Raw genomic sequence first — 20,066 nt, 5'->3', positions numbered from 1 at the left:
TTGTTGAATAATGATGGGCCAAATAAGTGATTTCATTTAAGAATAAAGCTTACAGATCAAAGCTCTTTTACAGTGCATTTTCTGAGTTTTTAGGATGCATGTAAGCAGTTTTACATTACTTGTAAAACATTGAGATAATCTTCAGAATGTGAATATGTGGTTTTCTTTTTTTTTTAAAGGAGAGAAATTTGATTTTGCCTCCCAAAATTAATTTTAAAGCACTTTTTTCCCCAATAGCTACTAAATTGCCATTCAGAAAAATCTCTTTGGAAACCATTACTGTGTGGATATTTGTTTTCTTTTCTGTGCAGCTAGCTTGATGTTAGCTTGTTCAGTTCATGCCTCATGTCCTTTGCCTTTAATAACACTTTATTTAAAAAGCTCTTACACTAAAGAAACCAGCTGTCTGGTGCCATTATCAGCCATTTACTTGTTCAGAGCCATAAAAAAGAAAAAAACCAAACTGCTTTAAAAGCTGAAGAACAAATTTTAATTCATTTTTATTTTAATTTTCTTTTCTATGAAAAGTAAATATGTAAGTATCAGGAGCTTCATTTGTTTTATATTTATAAAGACTTGCTAATGCAAGGAAACCAGTTAATTTTGAAGTCAGTATTCAATGTCTCTTTTCTTTTTTGTGTGTGATATTTGCATAAGATTTCATAATTTTTTAAACTGTCTTACTCTGCTTTTGAAAAATTATTATCTGTTAAAAATCATAATTTTTTAAACTGTCTTACTCTGCTTTTGAAAAATTATTATCTGTTAAAAATAATCATCTTTTACAGTTTTGGCTAGAGAGAAGGAATTATTTTTTCAGAGAGCTTTATATTTATTTTAAATCATGAGGCAAAAGGGTTTTCATTAATATGCTTAGAACAACTACCCAGAAAAACCTAAATCCAAGATTTGGGGTTTTTTAATCTCGTCATTATTTAGGAAACCAATTTTCCATTTAGTGATAAGAGATTCCTATAGTATGAGGCTTTTTTCAGTGTGGTATGCCGTTGAATTATAGGGCCTTATTTATTGTTTTTTTAGTAGTATGGCATGCAGTTTTTACCTTTTATGTTTTTGCTTTCAGAGAGTTCACAATGGCAGAAATTGAGCACTTTGTAGATCCCAGTGAGAAGGACCATCCCAAGTTCCAAAATGTGGCAGACCTCCATCTTTATTTGTATTCAGCAAAAGCTCAGGTCAGCGGACAGTCTGCTCGGAAAATGCGCCTAGGAGATGCTGTGGAACAGGTAAAATTCCTTAAATAACTTTTTAAGATTATACCTACTCAGAGTTTGTAGCACTTCGCAAATTCTGCTTATTGGGTGATAAAATCATTTATTTTAGTAGACATTTTACTTTTTATTCAGTATCAAATACCTTTTACATTCATAAAATCACCTGAATATGCCAATTTGTGTACTATTGCGGCTAACGTGGAAAAAAATGTGTTTCAGAACACTTGTTAAAAAATATCTTCGTTTGATTCATTTCTCGCCAATCCGCATATATATTTTTATTTTTAGCCATGGGCAGGCTCCCAGAATCACCCGGGTCTCTGGCCTGGCAGGTGAAAATTCTTCCTCTGAGCCACATTTGCACCACCCACCAGTCTGCATTTTAATATGTAACACTTTGGGGGGAGACAAAATTTGACTCATAGAAAACAATCCCTCTGAATTTTACACTCTTCTGTAATACCATAATAATTGGGATAAAACCTTGCATATAGGAGAATTTCTCTAAATATTTGCCTGGAGAAATGAGTAAATGAAAACTTTCCAATAGTACCTGCTGCCCAATAGCAGGTGGCCCTGGGAAGTAGTAAGCTTCCTGGCCCTCAGAATATTCAAGTAGAGCCTGGGTGATGAACTTTTCACCCATGTTTCGGAGAAACCCTTGCAGCTGGTAGTAGATGGGGCTAGAGGATTTCTAAGTCCCTCCAGCACTAAGATTGTCAGATTACATATGCTGCATGGGCTTCGCAAATTTATAGTGACTAAGAATACATTAAAATATTTTCAACAAAGAGTTTACTACTTTTGTTAATTGAGAAGGGGTTATTTTTGCCATTCTTTTGTGCCATATTGTGAGTATCATTTTTAGTATTATAGATTTGAAGATATGAGAAATTGGGCTGAATTTTTATTTACCCTGTGAAATACAGAGGAGATATTTTTAATAACTCCATGATTATCAACTTGTTAACTTGACATTCACCCCTTTAAAAATAGCCAAGATCACAGTCTCACTTTCTAGGTACTTAAAATTGTTCTGAAAGCTGAATAAACGAGTTTACTGTATGATTCATGTATTTTTCAGTAGGTTATGAATAACTTGAAAATGATGCCTTGGCTTTCAAAAGTATATGTGCATTTTTCCTCCTTCCTCTGTGCTTGCTTTATTTATTTATTTATGTATTTACTTATTTATTTATTTATTTATTTTAGGGTGTGATTAATAACTCAGTATTAGGATATTTCATTGGCCGCATCTACCTCTACCTCATGAAGGTTGGAGTATCTCCAGATAAACTCCGCTTCCGACAACACATGGAGAATGAGATGGCCCATTATGCCTGTGACTGTTGGGATGCTGAATCTAAAACATCCTATGTAAGGAGAATGGAATTGTTTTTACTATACAGTTTTCACATTGTTGATTTAGAAGCATTGATATCGGAATTGCTTTTTGTGTATTCTATCAGAGCAGAACAAAAAGAAAGCTCTTTTCCTGACCAAAACAAAAAAGACAGTTGCCAGCTATCTTCTTATAAGGAGAAAGCTATTCTTTGTGTTCCAGGAGCCCTTTGTAGACTTGCACAGCTTTTTACGGGAAGAGAGAGAAGGTATCTGATGTGACAGTGCTGATACATAAGTTCTAGGATGGGCAGGGTTATTGTGAAGCTAAGATACGGTAGCTCCTTCCCAACAAGGACCCTGACAAACATTGAAAATAGCTGTGGACTGAGTAAAGAAAGTCCGTGCTGTTAGCTTAGAGAGCTATTTAGTAGATTTTTTAAGAAAGACTAGTAGATTTTCCTCTCTGGTTTAGACACTACCTTTTCACAAATTCTACATATTTCATAAAAATTCACAGAATACCTCCAGGCTACCTCCTCATTCTTCCTTCCCATCTTCCAAAAATGAGCATCAGTACTGGCAATTAGGATTGGAAGGCATTTGAATATAGGAGATACTTTCAGCAGTATATCAAGGAGGCATCCAAAACAAGGTAGCTGGGAGCCTTCTTGCATTTCCCTTATTGGGTACTAGCAAGGTCTCCTCACCCATGTGCAAAGAGACTCTAACCCAGGGTCACTGGTTCCCATATGCCTTTGGTACCACTAAGGCTTTACTTTTGAATTGGCTTGCTTTTAATGGGTTCAGTTTTTAAAAATTAAAATAAAAATTAGTCATTGGAAAAAAGTTTTGATTGTTTTTTGTAAAAGAAAAGGAAAAAAAGTTCTGAAGAACATATAGAAATTGAAACTTATAATCACGTCTCTCCCTGGAAGTCTCTTTTAGGTGAGGAATTGGCAGACATTTTCTGTGAAGGGCCAGATAGTAGTATTTTAGGCTCTGCAAGCTACATATGGTCTGTCACATATCTTTTTTGTTTTTAGTGTGTTTTTTTAAACAATGCTTTAAAAATGCAAAAACCATTTTTAGCTTGTTGACTGTACAAAAACAGGCCATGTGCATGTATAAATGTATAATAATATGCATTTGATGTTTTTATTTTATTATTTTTTTGATGTTTTTAATTCTTCTTTATGGAATTAGGAAAAGAATTATAATCTATTCAGTTTTTCTCATTACTTTGTTTTCTTAGCAAGCTTGCTTGACAAATGCCAAAATGATGGGTGAACATTAATTTTTTTTGTTTTTGGATTTTCTGGAATTTTGTTTTATATTTAGATCAAACTAATAAAATATTTTTTATTTGGTTTGAAAAGAGATTATTTCTTTTCTTTTTCTTCCATACCAGTTCCTCTCCCTTAGTTAACTTTTAGTTACCTTAATTCTAATTTCAGGTTAGATCAGGTACAGTTCTTGCTCTCTCAATTTAGATTCTAAATCTGACATGAATTAGCTTTCACTTATTTTGTTTTTCACTCAGCATTTGTGATTAAGAGATGGGTACCATTTTAAGTGGTTTCATGTATTATCTTACGTGTTTCTTACAATAACCCTATTCATGGATGCTATTATCTTCATTTTACAGAGAAAGAAACTGAGGTGCTGATAAATTAAGTGATTTGTGTCAAGTCTCATAGCTAGTATTAGGTGGTGGTACTGGAACATGCACCCAGGCAGTCTGACCCCAGGCCCATCTTAACCATTGTGCTATACTGTATAATAAGCCCTACTATATGCCTGCTAATTAATCTTTATCTGAGTGCCACTGTGAGCTGTGTTGCAGGGCTCACAAAATGTGGGTCTACCATTGAGATTAGGCCACTGGAAGAGAGGATTAATGAAAACCAGAAGCTCCAAACAGCAGAAATTTTTAAGGCGAGTGGAGAAACTCCTTTAAAGACTTTGAATACTCTCTTTTAATGTGCTTCACATTTTATTTTTTAGTGAAAAAATGTGACTGATAATAGCCAAAGCCCACACCCTTTTCCTCTCTCTCCTGACATCTTACTACTATCCTAAGGTTGTTGCTTATCGTTCTCAGGCACATTTTTATAATGTCACTTTTTTTTTAATTTTTACTTTTTATTTTGAACTACTTTTGAACTGATAGGACAGTTACAAGAAATAATACAAACCCCATTCAGAGAACTCTGACATAGTCCTACCCTTCCCTACCACAAATACCCAGATTCACCAATTTTAACATTTTACCATATTTGCCGTCTATCAGTCCATTTTCTGAACCCTTGAGTGTAGGTTGTATGCATCCTGCTCCTTGAATGGTTAATTCTGCTATATACATTTCCCAAGAATAAGGATATTCACTATGTAACTACTTAAGTGCCATTATCAAGTTCAAGACATTGAGATAATTTTACTTTTTGGTATATAAATGTGTAAGTTGACACCTTGAGCAAATGATAACCACCAAGTTGTATATTTAAGAACATAAATATACTAGACAGCTTTACTGAAGTCATATTATCAAGTTAGATATTTTCAGGGTTTGTTCTTTTCTGTAATTCCTTTTTTGTTATGTGTTGGGGTTTCTGAGATTGTATGACTTTTATATTTGCCCTTTCCTATTTGCCCAGAGTGGTAACATTTTGCTTGGAAAACAGTAGCTGTGTTGGTTGAATTTGGATCAAGGTAAAAAATAAATATTAATGAAGAAGTCTGACTAGATACGTATTAAAATATGCTTTTTTTTTTTAATCTCTTTTATTCTTGTTCAAATAACATGTTCTTATGGGTATTTGAAAACAACCTGAATTTTGCTTTGGAAAAAGATCTTGGGTATTATAAGAAATGAAAACTGGCACAAATGCAATAGTAACACTGTAATACACTTTTATTCTGTGATCTGAAACTTCATCTGCTCCGAACTGAGTTTTCCTTTGTTCAGTAAATAAAACTGAATTGAGCACAAGACGCCCTCATTCATGATCAGCTGAAGTATATTTAGTACAGCCACCTGTTGTCAGCTTGTGAAATAGTAGGCATTTTATCCAAAGAGGGTCCTGGTTTCTGCCAAATTCATTTTGAACCCTGTTCACAAATTTGAACCAAATCTCCAAGTTGTCTAGGTTCACGTTTTATTTTTGTAATTGAATCCTATAATATTTTAGTTTATTTTACATTCACAGTATGGCAAATCTGACCAGAAAGTAAGAAAACTACTTTATGTACATGTGTGAATTATATTTTATAGGCTTCTTAGCAGTCTGACTTATGAAAGTATGCCTGTTGCAAACGTTAATAAAATATGCATAGAGATCTTGTAATTGGATTCTCCTTTAATATGTGAACAGCTTAGTATAGTCTGTCTGATTTTGTTAATGAATCCAATGTAAGTGATACATGTTTTTATTAATTATGTCTTTTTAGGGCTGGATTGAAATTGTTGGATGTGCTGATCGATCCTGTTATGACCTTTCCTGTCATGCACAAGCCACCAAAGTTCCACTGGTAGCTGAGAAACCTCTGAAAGAACCCATATCTTTTGTGGTTATTTTAAAAACTCAGATCCTGTTACTCAGAACTGAAGTTTAAACATGTTGGTAAAATATAAGTCCATAAATGAAAATGTTTTGGATATTGTGGTAACACTTGTTTAAATCTCTTATTTTACATGTCTCATTGGTCCTTTCCTATTCTCTTTTCTTACAATTTGACATATTGACATATGCCCACTCAGTATTTGGTCCTTAAAGGAAGGTATTCAGAGAAATGCTCTGAATGTCTTTCAGGGTGTTGACCAATTTTCTTCAGCCAGTTCCGAAATGCATTTCTCCATAACTGCACCTATCTACCTATCTGCACTTTAAATAAAGGGTACCTCGTGAATACTTTTTCTGTTAACAGATGAGTATTATTTTAAAGTAGATGAAATAATAATTTAGCCTGCTTGATTCTTCTTTTTTCTTTTTTACACGGGCAGGCACCGGGAATCGAACCCGGGTCTCCAGCATGGCAGGTGTGAACTCTGCCTGCTGAGCCACCGTGGCCCACCCCTCACTTGATTTTTAAATCAACAATAGAAGTTTCTTTCCTTTACCGGTATGGAGGTTGTGAGCTGATTTCTTGGGGCTAAGCCAGTAACAGGAAATAGATTCTCTTGTGTTGGGACATTTTAGAAATGAATAAATACAATCAAATGCTGTAGATTGGATTATATTGCTGATTAGGTAGTGTCTCTTTTTATCTCATTATAACCTTGAAAAAGTCTATATTGAAGGGGTTTATTTATTTTTGAATGAGGTTTGTTTGGATGACTTTTCAGATAGTTTCATTTTGTGTTTGAAATCAACATAAACAGCTTGTGGGATATTAATAGAGAACTGGTAGCTGTTTTAAGATGATGATTGATCATCTCAAGCTTTTTTTTTTTTGATTCCTTGACTTCTTCCTACAAAACAGTCAATGTTGTTCAGTTTGAACTGAGTAAGGGAGCAATTGGTAAGGCATATAAGAAGGACGCAAAGTTGGTGATGGAGTACCTTGCCATTTGTGATGAGTGTTATATTACAGAAATGGAGACTCTACTGAATGAGAAAGGGTAAGATTTAAGATGTGTACTTTTATGTAGGCTTTGGTCAGGTATGTCGTCTCTGCCAGGTTCTGAAAGTTAGGATGAGATTGGTTTCTTTAGACATTTTTTGCAGGTTAAAATGTCTCTTGGTTACATTGAGAGAACTGTCTGCTGGGATTTCTGGAAATAGATTTGAAATGGGTTATAAAGATAATTTTTTTTCTAATAAGCTTTATTAGAGCAGGAGACTTACACAAGGTAGAGGTTGAAGAAGGATTAGGAGCTACAATCTCCTGTCTCTCAAGTCATTGCTCTTTCTTGGAGAGTTGCAGTGGTCTCTGTAATTAATTTAAGAATAAATATAAAAACTATAGAGAAAAATCTTCAAAGGAATGCAGGAAAATTGAGTACTAAACAATGTAAACTTCACAAACCAGACATATTACAGATATCTCATATTACATAGAAATTATTTATATTCTCCTATAAATGAAACAGTAATGAAAGAACACTATATATCATTTCAAAATAACAGATTTCTCTTTTTCCAGCTTTTAAAACATTTTTTTCCCTATCTAAGCTAATACATATTTGACAGTTGGGTTATATGTGTATGTAAAACTACTTTGCCAAAGTGAGCATAAGATAAAAATATACAGTGTCCTTTCTGGATACAATTAAATTTTCAGAGGCAAAGTATCCAAAAAGGAGCAAATAAGCTGACATTTTTATGAAATAAACTAAGATAAACAAAAATGAAGAATTATCAAAGGTGCTAAAGATTACTTCCATAAGTCAATCTCTCTTTCCTATCTTTTTAACGTACAGGTTTGCACTATGGGTGTATGTGAATTTTAATACTTTTCTAATCAAGATTGTGAACTCCTATGACTGGGACTATGCAATTCAATAAAAGTCCCTGGGGTAAAAAAGATGAAAGGTAGTATAGGTGAATAGTGATTATTTGTCCAAAAAGTTATCTCTACTGAAGAGAGAGAATAGATTACGTAAAAGTTTCATTGGGCTCAGATGTTGACTTGAGCCTTGAAGTGATGTTTTATTTCATTATTTATTAAGATCATAATTAAGTATAGCAGAATGCTAGCAGTCATTGGATTAGTTCCTTAAGATTAAACATTGAAAAGAAATAATTGTGTTAAAATATATATAAAATTCTATATTTTGTGTTCTATTATTTTGTTTGCTCTACTATTTTTGTAATTATTTTCAGTTAGGGGAGCTAGTTAGTTAAAGAACATATAATGTACCCCAGAACAAGCTGTGGCCTTAGGCTATGAAATGTTACACTTAAACACACTTGATTGAAAAACCTCGAGCATCACTGTAAAGATGTTAATTATTGTTGGCTTTCAGCAATGATGGGATAGTGTTACTGTGAGTTCTCCGAAAATGCTTAGTAGCTACCTAACACACTGGTACAGTCTCAAACTCAGAGTCATTCCCGTAACAGCAATAAGTTCAATTTTAGCTCTGCAGTTTTTAACTTTTCATATTTCTCAGATTGCTTTCATCCATACATAGCATATATTCAGATGTGGCACAGTCTGTTTTGGTAGCCTGCCAGGCAGTGTGATTCATAGGAACATCATGCTTCTTCATACAAGTTTGCTCTTAGTGATCAGGAGCGTTTCTTATTCCATATATGGATATTGCTGCACTATCAAGTTATCTGAAATATTTTGATCAGTTAGAAGTTTTCTGAAAACTGCTTCTGCAATGGGTCATCGACAAATGTTACTTGAAGAGGCAGAGAGTTGAGGGGTGGGGGTAACTGACAGCCAGGATGGTTGCTGGAAGGGACTCATTTGACTCTTGTAGTGCTGGATACTCAGCATGGCTTGGCTGAGTTAATTCACTTGAGCACACATACAAGGGCAGACAAGGTGGAGAGGAAGACACCATAGGGTGAGGAGTTTTAAAATAATTCCCTGTAAGATGACAAGCTAGTTCATTTTTACCTTTGTTGGGACAATAATGAAAACAGTAGTCTTTTTACCAGCACGCCTCTATCTGACAAGTTTATTGTTTTTATTCTGAAACTAAAAATTATGTCTTTACTTTGATCTCAAATCAGAGGAATTAGTGTCATTGAGTCACTTGTGGAATTTTATAAAACTAGTTAAATCCTTGCATGCTTCCCCAGAATACTGTTTGGTGGCATTGTTAGAGTAATGTTTAATTTGGTGTTTCTTCTGAAATAATTTGAAGTTGACTTTAGGTATTATATCTGGAGAGTTAAATAAGTTGTATTACACTTAAAATAAAAAAAAAATTTAATAATGTGTAAAACAATTTAAAAGGGTGCATGTTTTCATTAATATAATGTGTTTTGTTTCTTTATAGGGAATTCACTATTGAAACTGAAGGAAAAACATTTCAGTTAACAAAAGACATGGTCAGCGTGAAGAGATTCCAGAAAACACTACATGGTAAATTTGTAAAAATAAATGAAACAAACAAAAATATCATTATTCCTTAAAGTTTTATTTTTTATGACTTATTACATACCTGTTTTACAGAAAATTTGAAGAGAAAAAGAAAAATTCTTAATGCCACAAGCCTAAATTTGGTGAATATGTTTAATCTCGGGCTTTGTTTTTTCTTAAGATAATTGTACTTATACGAAAGAATAGTTTATAACACCACCTTTATATTTCCTATGGCCTAAGGTGCATGCAAAAAGATATCTTTATTTGAAAGTTTTTTTCATTTTGAAGAGCAAACCTTTTGTTTCTTAAGTAAAAGAGAAAATCACACACCTCCTGTTTTTTTGACAAATTAACTTGTTAAAAAGTCATTTGGATCAGTGATCTTCCATTCTTTTTTAAAAGCTAAGGAGGTATTTTTTGTAGAAGAAATTCTGTGAATTGGGAACTGAATATTTTGGAGCATTTTTTTACTGGTAGTTAATTATACTGAAATTGAACCTGAGTAGCGGGTGTTTGAGAAGCTGCTGCCAGTGGAGAGAGCAGGGCTACCTTTCCATTTATTTGGGGCCTGATTCGTTGTAGCCAGTTTGCAGGGAGCAGTAGAAGCAGTTCTGAGCAGAGATGAGAGCAAGAAAAGGGAGTCTTATGCAGGTTTTGGGGCTTTTTAGCTATCACCATGAGAGTTCACAACTGTACCTCACCATTACTCAAACCGCAATTTGGTTCCAGTTGTGTCAATTCCTTTAGAACATGTACTCTCCAAGGTCAGGGTTAGTTACCTTCATTCTGTACAGTGCTCAGCAGTGCTTCCTTTCTGAATAATAAGTGTATATCCCATGTATAAACACAGGTATACTACCCCCCATGGGGAGAACTCCAGGGCCCATGGAAGAAATGCCTTTGATTCAGTGCTGATCCCTATGTAAACTCTTCTCTGAAGCCCGCCTGACCCCAGAGCTGAGGAAATATAACAGTAGTAACTTGACTGTCTTAAGAGTTCTCATCAAGATATCAGGAATAAAAGTAAAACAAACACAAACCATGTGGTGTTAGTTGCATGAAGTTGCAAGAATTTTGTTAAATTCTTGCCAGCTGTAGTGGTCGACTTTTCTTTATAGGCAAGGCAGGTGATATGAGACTGTAGCTGCTATTGCTCGTATGCCTACCAGCTAGGGAAGGGATGCACTGAAAGTCACTTTAACTCTTTAAACTAAGAATTACCTAATTTATTGAAAATTTTTTCACTCCAACTTTCTCTTCAAAGATATTATGTTTTCTACCAGCAAATAACTTTTAAGAATGTTCTAATTTATTTGTCCTGATGTACAGAGTTCAAAATCTGTCTAAAATGGAGATGTTTTTAGGGCTAAGAATTGTTTGGAGAGGATTGGAGATGAAGTATATGGGATTTGAGAGAATGTTATTGAATTTCTATCTCTTTTGCAGTGGAAGAAGTTGTTCCAAATGTAATTGAGCCCTCCTTTGGCCTGGGAAGGATCATGTATACGGTATTTGAGCATACATTCCATGTACGCGAGGGAGATGAACAAAGAACGGTAAGCTTCTTTTGACCAGTGTGTTTTTAGTTCTTTTACAGTATTAGAGAATAAAATTTACTGAAGTACATTAGTAAGACTCTGAAATGATCAATCCGTGGTTATTTACTGTAATGCATTAGTGATGCTGTTTACAAAGCAAAACACTTTTTTATATATCATTTGAGCCTGAGAATGTAGGTTATTCTAGAAGCCTTTTTTTTTTTTTGACATGAGCAGGCTCCCGGAAGAGAATAGAAGACATTACTTTTAAGGCAAAATAATAGTTGCCTGGTGTTCTCAATTCTGAAATACAACATATTACTTTGGGAAGTTTGCAGCAACAGAAAGATTTGTACTTTCTGGATATACTCTTATTTTTAGAAAACTGGGGAAAATAAGATGGTTCATAGAATTTGGCCAAACCAAAAAATCATGTATATGCACTGATAAAATGTTAAAGGGATCCTTCTCAAACTCATAAAATTGTCTATGGTGTCTGTTTAAGATATAAATTCCTAGATTCATTCTAGAGATATTTTATTCACTAGTCTGAGGCTGAGGGATCTGCACTTTAAAATAAGAGCCCCAGGTGATTCTGTAGAGGGAGATTGACAAGTCATAAATTAGGCCTTACTATTTAAGTGTATAGCCCTTTCTCATATTCATGCATTGCTGAAGATAAGCGTTGATAAGAATTCTTCATAGACTCCCACAAGTTTTCTTTTGGTTCTGGTGTTTTTTAATCACTTCTCTATGCCTTCTACTTTATCTCCTTATTCAACCTTCACCTTTCTCATTTGGCTTGCAGAAATTACACTCATTTAACTTCTAGGCACAGATCCAGGAAAACCAATCAGAAGGCTGGCTAGAAAGGAGAGGCTGATTTATATGAAATTGATTGAGAGAAATGGCCTCATCTGCATGATAATTCTAAAGCACGAATGAGCATGTAATGTTGGGTATCAATTCCTTAGTTCTTTTTAGGAGATTTAACCTTGAAGAATAGGCTGCTGAGTTCTTGGTCTTATTGTATACAAAGACTAACACGCTTTTGGTAATATGTAGCTAATAACTCATTGCTTTAATCTCTCCCCTAAAGTTGCATCTTCATTTCCTAGCATTGAAGAAGCAGCTCTTCATTCATTCAAAAGATAGTTCAACGGAATGATCAAAATAGGAATGTTTGCATTTGTTAGGTGTTTTTTGGTATTTAAAAAAAATAAAATAAAATAATTAAAAAACAAAAAGATAGTTCAAAACCTGGGCTAGGCATCAGGCATATAAATGTAAGGTGTGGTTCTTCTTGAGGAATAAGTGAATATATTATTTTCAAATACCAAACTTTCTTTGAGTTTTTCCTACTTATTTTTCTAATAGCTTTAAGAAAATCTTTTAGCTATTCTTTTGAATCTAACAGTAATGATACAGTGACTTTTAATAGTAATTTCATAAGGGCTAAATAAAAATAAGTTAAGGCAGTGTTTTATGAATTAATTGGGATTCCCGTCATGAAGAGAGATTTGATTAGTTTGTGGGAAACTAAAAATGTTTCCAAATTATGAGAACATAGTTCCTCAAGCCATTTTCTGATAGATTTGGTATGAAAACATTGTAAGTGACATTAATAAATTTATTGCTGCCCCTCTGTCACATTAAATAGAATTATCACAAGATGGAGGAGGGGAGTGGATTTCTATACTTTGTGTGGAAGAGGCAGCCATATTAGTGGAGCTCAGGATTTATTTACTGTGAAATATTCACTGCTGCTTGGCATAAAATGTTAACTGAGCTTTGTGGGAGCTAAATTAGAACCTGTCATTGTTTTTTATGGGAATAATTCATTCCCAGTTGCATATTCATGCCCTTTAAGTAAGCCTTTTGTACAGGTATTTAAGAACTGGCTTCAGCTCTCATTCCCAACCCAAATTGGTTACATTGGCTTCTGGCATACCACAGTACATCTTTGCCTTCTTTCATTTCTGAGTAACTCAGAAACCTATTTTAGGAACAGTTCAGGAGGGCTATACTTTTCAGTAGAGGTATATAGCATATCTTTTTACTATTTCTTTTGGGCATATATTTGTAAGCTAATTAAAGTTTTCTTTAACTAAGGTTAAAGAAAGGGTCATAGATTCTGTTCTTTGGCACTACCATTTGTTACTTGATTTGGGGAAGGTTCTTAACGTTGATCTTCACATAAAGAAGTAAGGCTTTGTGTGCTATTAAAAAATCACCACCTCATATATGTAGTATCTTTCAGAGCGCTTTCGTATCATTTAACTTTTTTTCAGCAGATATATACAGTAAGCAGAGTGGTGAAAACCCACTGTGTAGATGGGGAAACTGGGTTCAGAGAGAGTTCACCAGGTTGGTCCAGATACAGATTTGAAATTCGTCTATTTCTGATTCTGGTTCTGGTTGTCCTGTTTCTTCTCTTTAATCATACTATTTTTCATAGCATGTTTTCTGGTATCTTCTTAGTGAAGTTATGCTTGGATATCCATTGAATGCTAATCTCTTTTGGTTTGGGACATTAACTGGGCAAGATATTATTTAGATAATTATTAACTAATCTGTCTGGATTTCTTTCTTTTTAAACCATCTAGCTCTTCAGTTTCCCTGCAGTAGTAGCTCCATTCAAATGTTCCGTCCTTCCACTGAGCCAGAATCAGGAGTTCATGCCGTTTGTCAAGGAATTATGTAAGTCAGTCCAATTTCTTAATCTCTGTGTAAACACCCTCAAGTAGGCTGTATTTCAGGAAAAGTATCATTTATTTCAACAAAAATTTTACATTACTAACTTTAAATTGAAGTGATTTTAGCTTCTATTATTTCTAAGAGAGAAGTATATTTGATTAGCATGTCTTTTCCTTGGATTTGGATGAGTCAGAGTAGGACCCAGGAGTCATGCTTAAAACCTGCTTGCTTCTCAAATTGCCTTTGATGCCCACTTCATCAGGACAGCCCTCCTGGAGCATGGCAACCCTTAGGAGCTCTGCCACCACTCCTCAACACTGAAGGGATCTAGTGGTAATCCAGTGTGGCCACTTATTTCAGAGTTGGGAGATGGGAAGAACTAATTGAGCTGGGTGCGGTCATGCAGCTTGGAGGTGGCAGAGTCGGGACCAGCTTCCTGGTCTTGGTGATTAGTACAGTGCTGCAATTGTATCACGTGAGAGAGGGATTAGCAGGAAGCTTCCATTAACTTTTGGGATTTTTCTTTCTTTTGCAACTGTAACAAGTTGCAGTATTGCCTCAGACCCTTTGCTAAGTTTCCTGAGTTTATATGATGACATTGGGATGTTCTTCATTATTTTATTTTTAACTTGCTTAATTTATCTTGGACAGCGGATGCCCTGACCAGAAACGGTGTTTCTCACAAAGTAGACGATTCCTCTGGGTCTATTGGAAGACGTTATGCCAGGACTGATGAGATTGGCGTGGCTTTTGGCATCACCATTGACTTTGATACAGTGAACAAGACTCCTCACACTGCAACTCTGAGGGACCGAGACTCCATGCGGCAAATAAGAGCAGAGGTGTCTGGCTTCTCTTGGGCATTTTTCAGTATTATAAATGTGTCCCAGTTCCTCCAGATTTGAATTGGATTTCGATGTATTTGTGTTCCCTTTTTCTTCTTTTATTTTTCCTTTTAATTTTAATGATAAGTTTGTATCAGATAGAGCCTCAATTCCCAAATCCCCTTGGTTTAATTATGGAAATATCTATTAGTTCTTCTCTAATTTTGTAGAGCCATTAGGATAGCTGTGGACTTATTCTCAACTAGTTTGCTTTTATTGTTGTTTGTTTATTTGGGCAAGGGAAATATCCCAAGAGATTGTTGCCATAGATTTACTGGCAGGCTTTGGGGGCTTAAACATTTGTGAATTTATATTTCTATCTAAATGGATACATGTGTATATATATAGATTTTTCCATGGTAATCCATTCAGAATCATCAATAATGTTTCAGTAATTCTGCTTCGTGGGAAGAGAATAATGAAGATGGGTGAGCACAGAAAGGAAAAGGTGGTGGTAATGCAAAGGAAAGAGTGGCAGCCACTTTTGACAACTGCCTGACTAATAAAGTTGAGCAGGTATTTTTATAGAGTGCCTACTATACTCAGCTTGATACAGAGAGTTGATAATAGGGAAAACAGAAGTAAAAGACTGCTTTTTTCTAAAGGAGTTTATGGTCTGTTTCGGAAGTCACAGATTTCTGGCTTATCTTTTAAAAATCAATTATGGCTACTCTGGACCTGCATTCCCACATGGCAGTGACTCTCAAAGTGTGGTCCCTGGACCAGCAGCAGTAGCATCACCCGGGAACTTGTTAGATAACCAAAATCTCAGGCCCCATCCCACACCTCCTGATCACTTAGGTAGAAATGAGGCAAAATCTGTTTTAATGTGACCTCCAGAAGACTGAGGCACACTCAAATTTGAGGACCTCTGCTATGCAGCCACCAACATCTAGTTAGGCTGAGGAGCAACTGACCCCTTTCTCTTACATTACTCAATTGTAAGTAAGAAGGCTTTGGTGGGAGTGACAAGGAGCAAGGTTGGATCATTATGTGAGGCCATTAGAGGGCCCCTATTTAGATACTGTTTTGGCTCTATATAAGGTTTCCTAGGTTCAGGGCAAATATTCTTTGTGAAAATCTAAACAAGTTGGTTGACTCCTGGACTTCTCTTTCTGCTCATCCCAGGTGTCTGAACTGCCTGGTGTAGTCCGTGATCTGGCCAGTGGAAGCATCACGTGGGCCGATGTGGAGGCCCGATATCCTCTGTTTGAAGGACAAGAGACTGGTAAAAAAGAGACGATCGAGGAATGAGGACAATTTGGAGTCTTTTACCACTTGTACTAATAAAAAAAATAATTCTTATCATGTCCACTTTACCAAAAAAGCAGCATTGTGATTTTACCCATGGACTGTATTTTATCCTCAGTGGCTGCCTGATTCTCCTTTCCATTCTAAACCCTCACAATTAAAGTTGAAGGAATTCTGAACAAAACTTTGTAATCCACTTGCTTCTGTTCCCAGGTTTTCAGCAAAGTTGTTTGTCCCATCTTTGGGTAGACACACTTATGGCTTACTGTTAAATACCGTATATTATTTATATTAACAGCTTTATTGAGATATAATTTGTACACCATCAAATTCACCCGTTTTAAGGGAACAATTCAACAATTAGTATATTTTCAGAGTTATGCGATCATCACTGTAATGTAATTTTAGAACTATTCCACACCCCCAAAATAAATCTCATGCCCATTTACCATCATTCTCCATTCCTCCCCCAGCCCCAAGCAACCACTAATCTACTTTTTGTCTCTACAGATTTGCCTTTTCTTGGTTATTTCATATAAATGGAGTCATATAATTTGTAAACATGGTTAATGCATTTATTTTTAACACAGTGTGAGATCATTTAAAAAGTTTTAATAAAATTCTAGAAAAACTCATCTCCCCAGCATGACCTATGAACACTATAGCAGCTGATGTAGTTCCTAAACTTGTAACATGCACAGGTGTGGCCTCTGCATCCATTCAGTTACTCTTCTAAGAAAATATTTTTATGCTTATTCTTTCTCTTTTTCTGAGAAACTGATGCATTCTGCTAACAGTCTCCAAAAAGTTGGAATGGTTTCTGAGCAAGGCTAAGGTGGGGAAGGCATGGCTGGAGCAGTGGAGGAAAGGAAGAGATACTGGCATGGGGGTTAGGCACCTAACCCTAATGTTCTGCTGACAGATGTCTTGGCTTTTTATAGCCTCCAGGAGGGGGTGCTTTACAGTTTATCCTTAGCTTCAGGGGTAGCCCTGGAATCACTGCACTCATGATGTTAGAGGAGGAACATTTCTGACCTAGCAGTTCTTAGCCATCACAAGTGTCTTGATTCTAGCCCTGGTAGTTTTGGCTCATCATTTGAAAGACTTTTCTTCTATTTTGATAGAATACTCAGAACATACATATTTAATTGTAAGAAAAAAATTTAGGGATGCACAAATCTGATCAGCCATTTGCTTACAGAGTTAGCTGCTAATCTAGTATTTTTCCTTCCTCTCATACAAAATGGGGAAGGGGAGGGTGGTCTCCAGGAGGTTTTCCTTATACTTGGGTGTCAAGAGCAATTGAAGTGTGGTTTGATGGTGGCTCAGTGGCAAAATTCTCGCCTGCCATGCTGGAGAGTCAAGTTCAATTTCCAGTCCCTGCCCATGCAAAAAAAGGTAAAAGAGCAATTGAAGTTGTGATTTCTTAGCTGCACAAGTAAGAATCTTCCAGGGATGCTCTAATTTTTATCTCTTCTCCAATGATGCCTACGAGAGTGGTAAACACAGCAGGTATTCATAAGTAGTCTTTGGATGAGTCTTGAATTTTTAAACAAATCTCTTGAGGAAGAAAACTTTATAGTGAAGCTTATTCCTCTTGCTGAGTGCTTATTAACTTAGAAGAAACTAGATTTTAAATAAGACGAGTTTTTCACTTTCTCGGGATTCTTCTTACTTCAAATTCCTTACAATGTAGCACTTAACTGGAAGCCTCCTGTTGGGGCGGGGGTGTTTACATCTTCCTGTCTTCCTTTCACAGTGACTACCTCCATCACTCCGTGAAAAATCACATCCTCAGACCCTCTTATGAGCTCATTAATGTAATATATTAAGTGCGTAGTGGAATTTGTCTACTTTGGATCATAAAGGGATCAGAACAAAAGCGCTCTCTACTTTTCATTGGCAAATATGTGTGTCATTAGTTGGATGCTAGATATTCCACAAGCCCTCCCTTTCTCTGTTCCACCCCCTAGGTGGCAATGCATGGTTTCTTCTAAGCGAATACCTATGTCTCTGAAGTGATTGATTTCCTTTTGGGCAAAGATGGGCCAGTGACAGTTTTCTGGTTCTGTTTGTACCATATTTGCATATTTGCACAACCAGGCAAAGAGCTGTTTTTTAAATGCAGAGGCTCTTTACACCTGAGAGTTTATGTGCATCACACATGAACCTGTCTGTTGTGTTCAAGCCCAATGTATATTTAAAGAGAGAGTTTTCCCACTTTGATGCTGTATGAAGCCTTTTTTATTATTTATGTATTTGTATATGTTGAGCTCTGGACTAGCCGAAGAAGAGCTGGATAAATAGCATTGTCTCTTGTGGAAATTCCTCCTGCTCATCACTCCCCTAAAATAGTGGTGAGGGAAGAGTCAGATTCTAACTGGTTTCTGTGAAAGTACCTAAGAACACAAGAAGTTAGAGTCTAAAATGTACCTTAGGTTGGAATTTCAGGCATTCAGTCAAGTATAAATTGAGGTTTGTTTCATACAGAGAGGTGTCTGTGCTGACCTTCTGCAATATTCCAGAACTCAATATTGCTTAAGTGTTCATAATGGTAAATACTGAATGTAGATGGGAATTCCAGAAAAGGAATTTATCACCAATTAATTGTGTAAATATAGAGATGATCTTACTGCATGGAATTGTACTTACGGTGTCAGATGTTCAAAGTATTTTGTGACAACTTGGAAAATTATTTTGTTCAATAAATCACTTGAAATAGATTTGTTCTAGACCTTTATTTACTGTTCCCTTAGCCAGTATGAGCCCGGGTTAATTGATGACAGTGTCTTAGCCAGTGGAATCTATTCATGGGAGAATCAGATGCCCTGCAGATAAATCTGAATTTTCTCTGAATATAACTGCGCTTAAATTAACCTCCTGTCACAAGGGGTTTGTTTGTACCACTTGAGTAGGGCTAGGGTAGGGAAGCTTTGATAGCATTGCTCAGGTTTAAAAGCCTTGTACTAGGATCTTTGCTGAGGAAGTTTAAAGAAGGCTTTATTTGGCATCTGCCCAGCAGACAGGCTTCTTCACCAGAATGTAATTTTGTTGAAGTTTCCATGGGTGAATGAATGGATAATTTTGATGTGCCTCAAAAATTCACCTCTTACTGCCTTTCCAATAAGTCTTAGTTACTGGGCTGCCTCCAGGCAGTAATTGTGTTAAATCTATGTAGGTGGAATTAATGTCTTCTCTGGAGAGTGAGGTATAATTTGGGAGCTTTGCCTGGGATTGCCTGAGAGGAAAAGACCATAACCCCATCCTCCCACCCAAGAGTGTCCTCCCTTGTGCTGGTGATGTGCTCTTTCAGCTGTATGGGAGCACTTTCCATGGCAGAGGGACACACTTTTTAAGCCTGCTACATCTTAGTAAAAAGTATTCAGGCAGTGGTTCTCAGTTCTAGCTGCACATGAGAATCACTTGAGCTTGAAAAAATACTTGTGTCTGGACCCCATCTCAAGCCAATTTAATGAATTGCTTTACTGTGGGGTCTAGGCACTGATACTTTTGTGAAAGCACTTTAGGAGAGCTGCTATAGGAGATGCTTCTCAGTTCAAGTCACCAAGAACCTTTGTTCCCTGCGGTAATGATCCGCTTAATGGAGAAAGGTTTCATCTGACAATAGATGCTGTATATGTTGACACCAAAGTTTCCAGAAAAAGTGGATTTATCTGGCATTCTTTTTGTGCCACTAAGATGACTATTCATTAGCCTTCATAAACCCAAGCATCAACTTGAAGTTTGTTGTCCTGCCTGACTTGCATAGCATTGAAGGCTGGATTTCTTCCGCTCCAAAAGTCCAGTCTACTCTGTTTCTCCAGAAATGTGAGTGAAAGCTGTCTACTCTGTTTCTCTAGAAATGTGAGTGAAACAGTGTTTATAAGGAGAAAGGCACATTTCTTTGGATGCCTACCATGTGCAGCTGTTCTAAGACAGTTTATATGTATTATATATACCTCTCATAATAATGTGCCGTTATTGTCTTTTACATAAAAGGAAAAGGAAGCTGAACCTTTTCAAGTTCACTTGGCCATCTGGGGCCAGAAACAGTTTTGAACCAAGTTCAAAGTCCT

The 20,066-nt window shown here is 36.0% G+C and overlaps 1 protein-coding gene across 1 annotated transcript in view; it reads left to right on the top strand.

Moving 5' to 3' along the window:
• The window catches only part of GARS1 (glycyl-tRNA synthetase 1), a 50,091-nt gene extending 33,917 nt beyond the window's left edge, over window positions 1-16,174 (top strand). The window contains exons 9-17 of the mRNA XM_077120591.1: window positions 1,085-1,247; window positions 2,448-2,612; window positions 6,027-6,135; window positions 7,053-7,197; window positions 9,535-9,620; window positions 11,067-11,176; window positions 13,765-13,858; window positions 14,507-14,697; window positions 15,868-16,174. Coding sequence (XP_076976706.1) covers window positions 1,085-1,247; window positions 2,448-2,612; window positions 6,027-6,135; window positions 7,053-7,197; window positions 9,535-9,620; window positions 11,067-11,176; window positions 13,765-13,858; window positions 14,507-14,697; window positions 15,868-15,993 — 1,189 coding nt within the window. The 3' untranslated portion in view covers window positions 15,994-16,174. The remainder of the gene's footprint in view (window positions 1-1,084; window positions 1,248-2,447; window positions 2,613-6,026; window positions 6,136-7,052; window positions 7,198-9,534; window positions 9,621-11,066; window positions 11,177-13,764; window positions 13,859-14,506; window positions 14,698-15,867) is intronic.
• Window positions 16,175-20,066: the final 3,892 nt, after the last annotated feature.

This window comes from Tamandua tetradactyla, chromosome 1, assembly GCF_023851605.1.
Source record: "Tamandua tetradactyla isolate mTamTet1 chromosome 1, mTamTet1.pri, whole genome shotgun sequence".
Classification (NCBI taxonomy): domain Eukaryota; kingdom Metazoa; phylum Chordata; class Mammalia; order Pilosa; family Myrmecophagidae; genus Tamandua; species Tamandua tetradactyla.
This window is presented reverse-complemented; position numbering and strand designations above follow the sequence as displayed.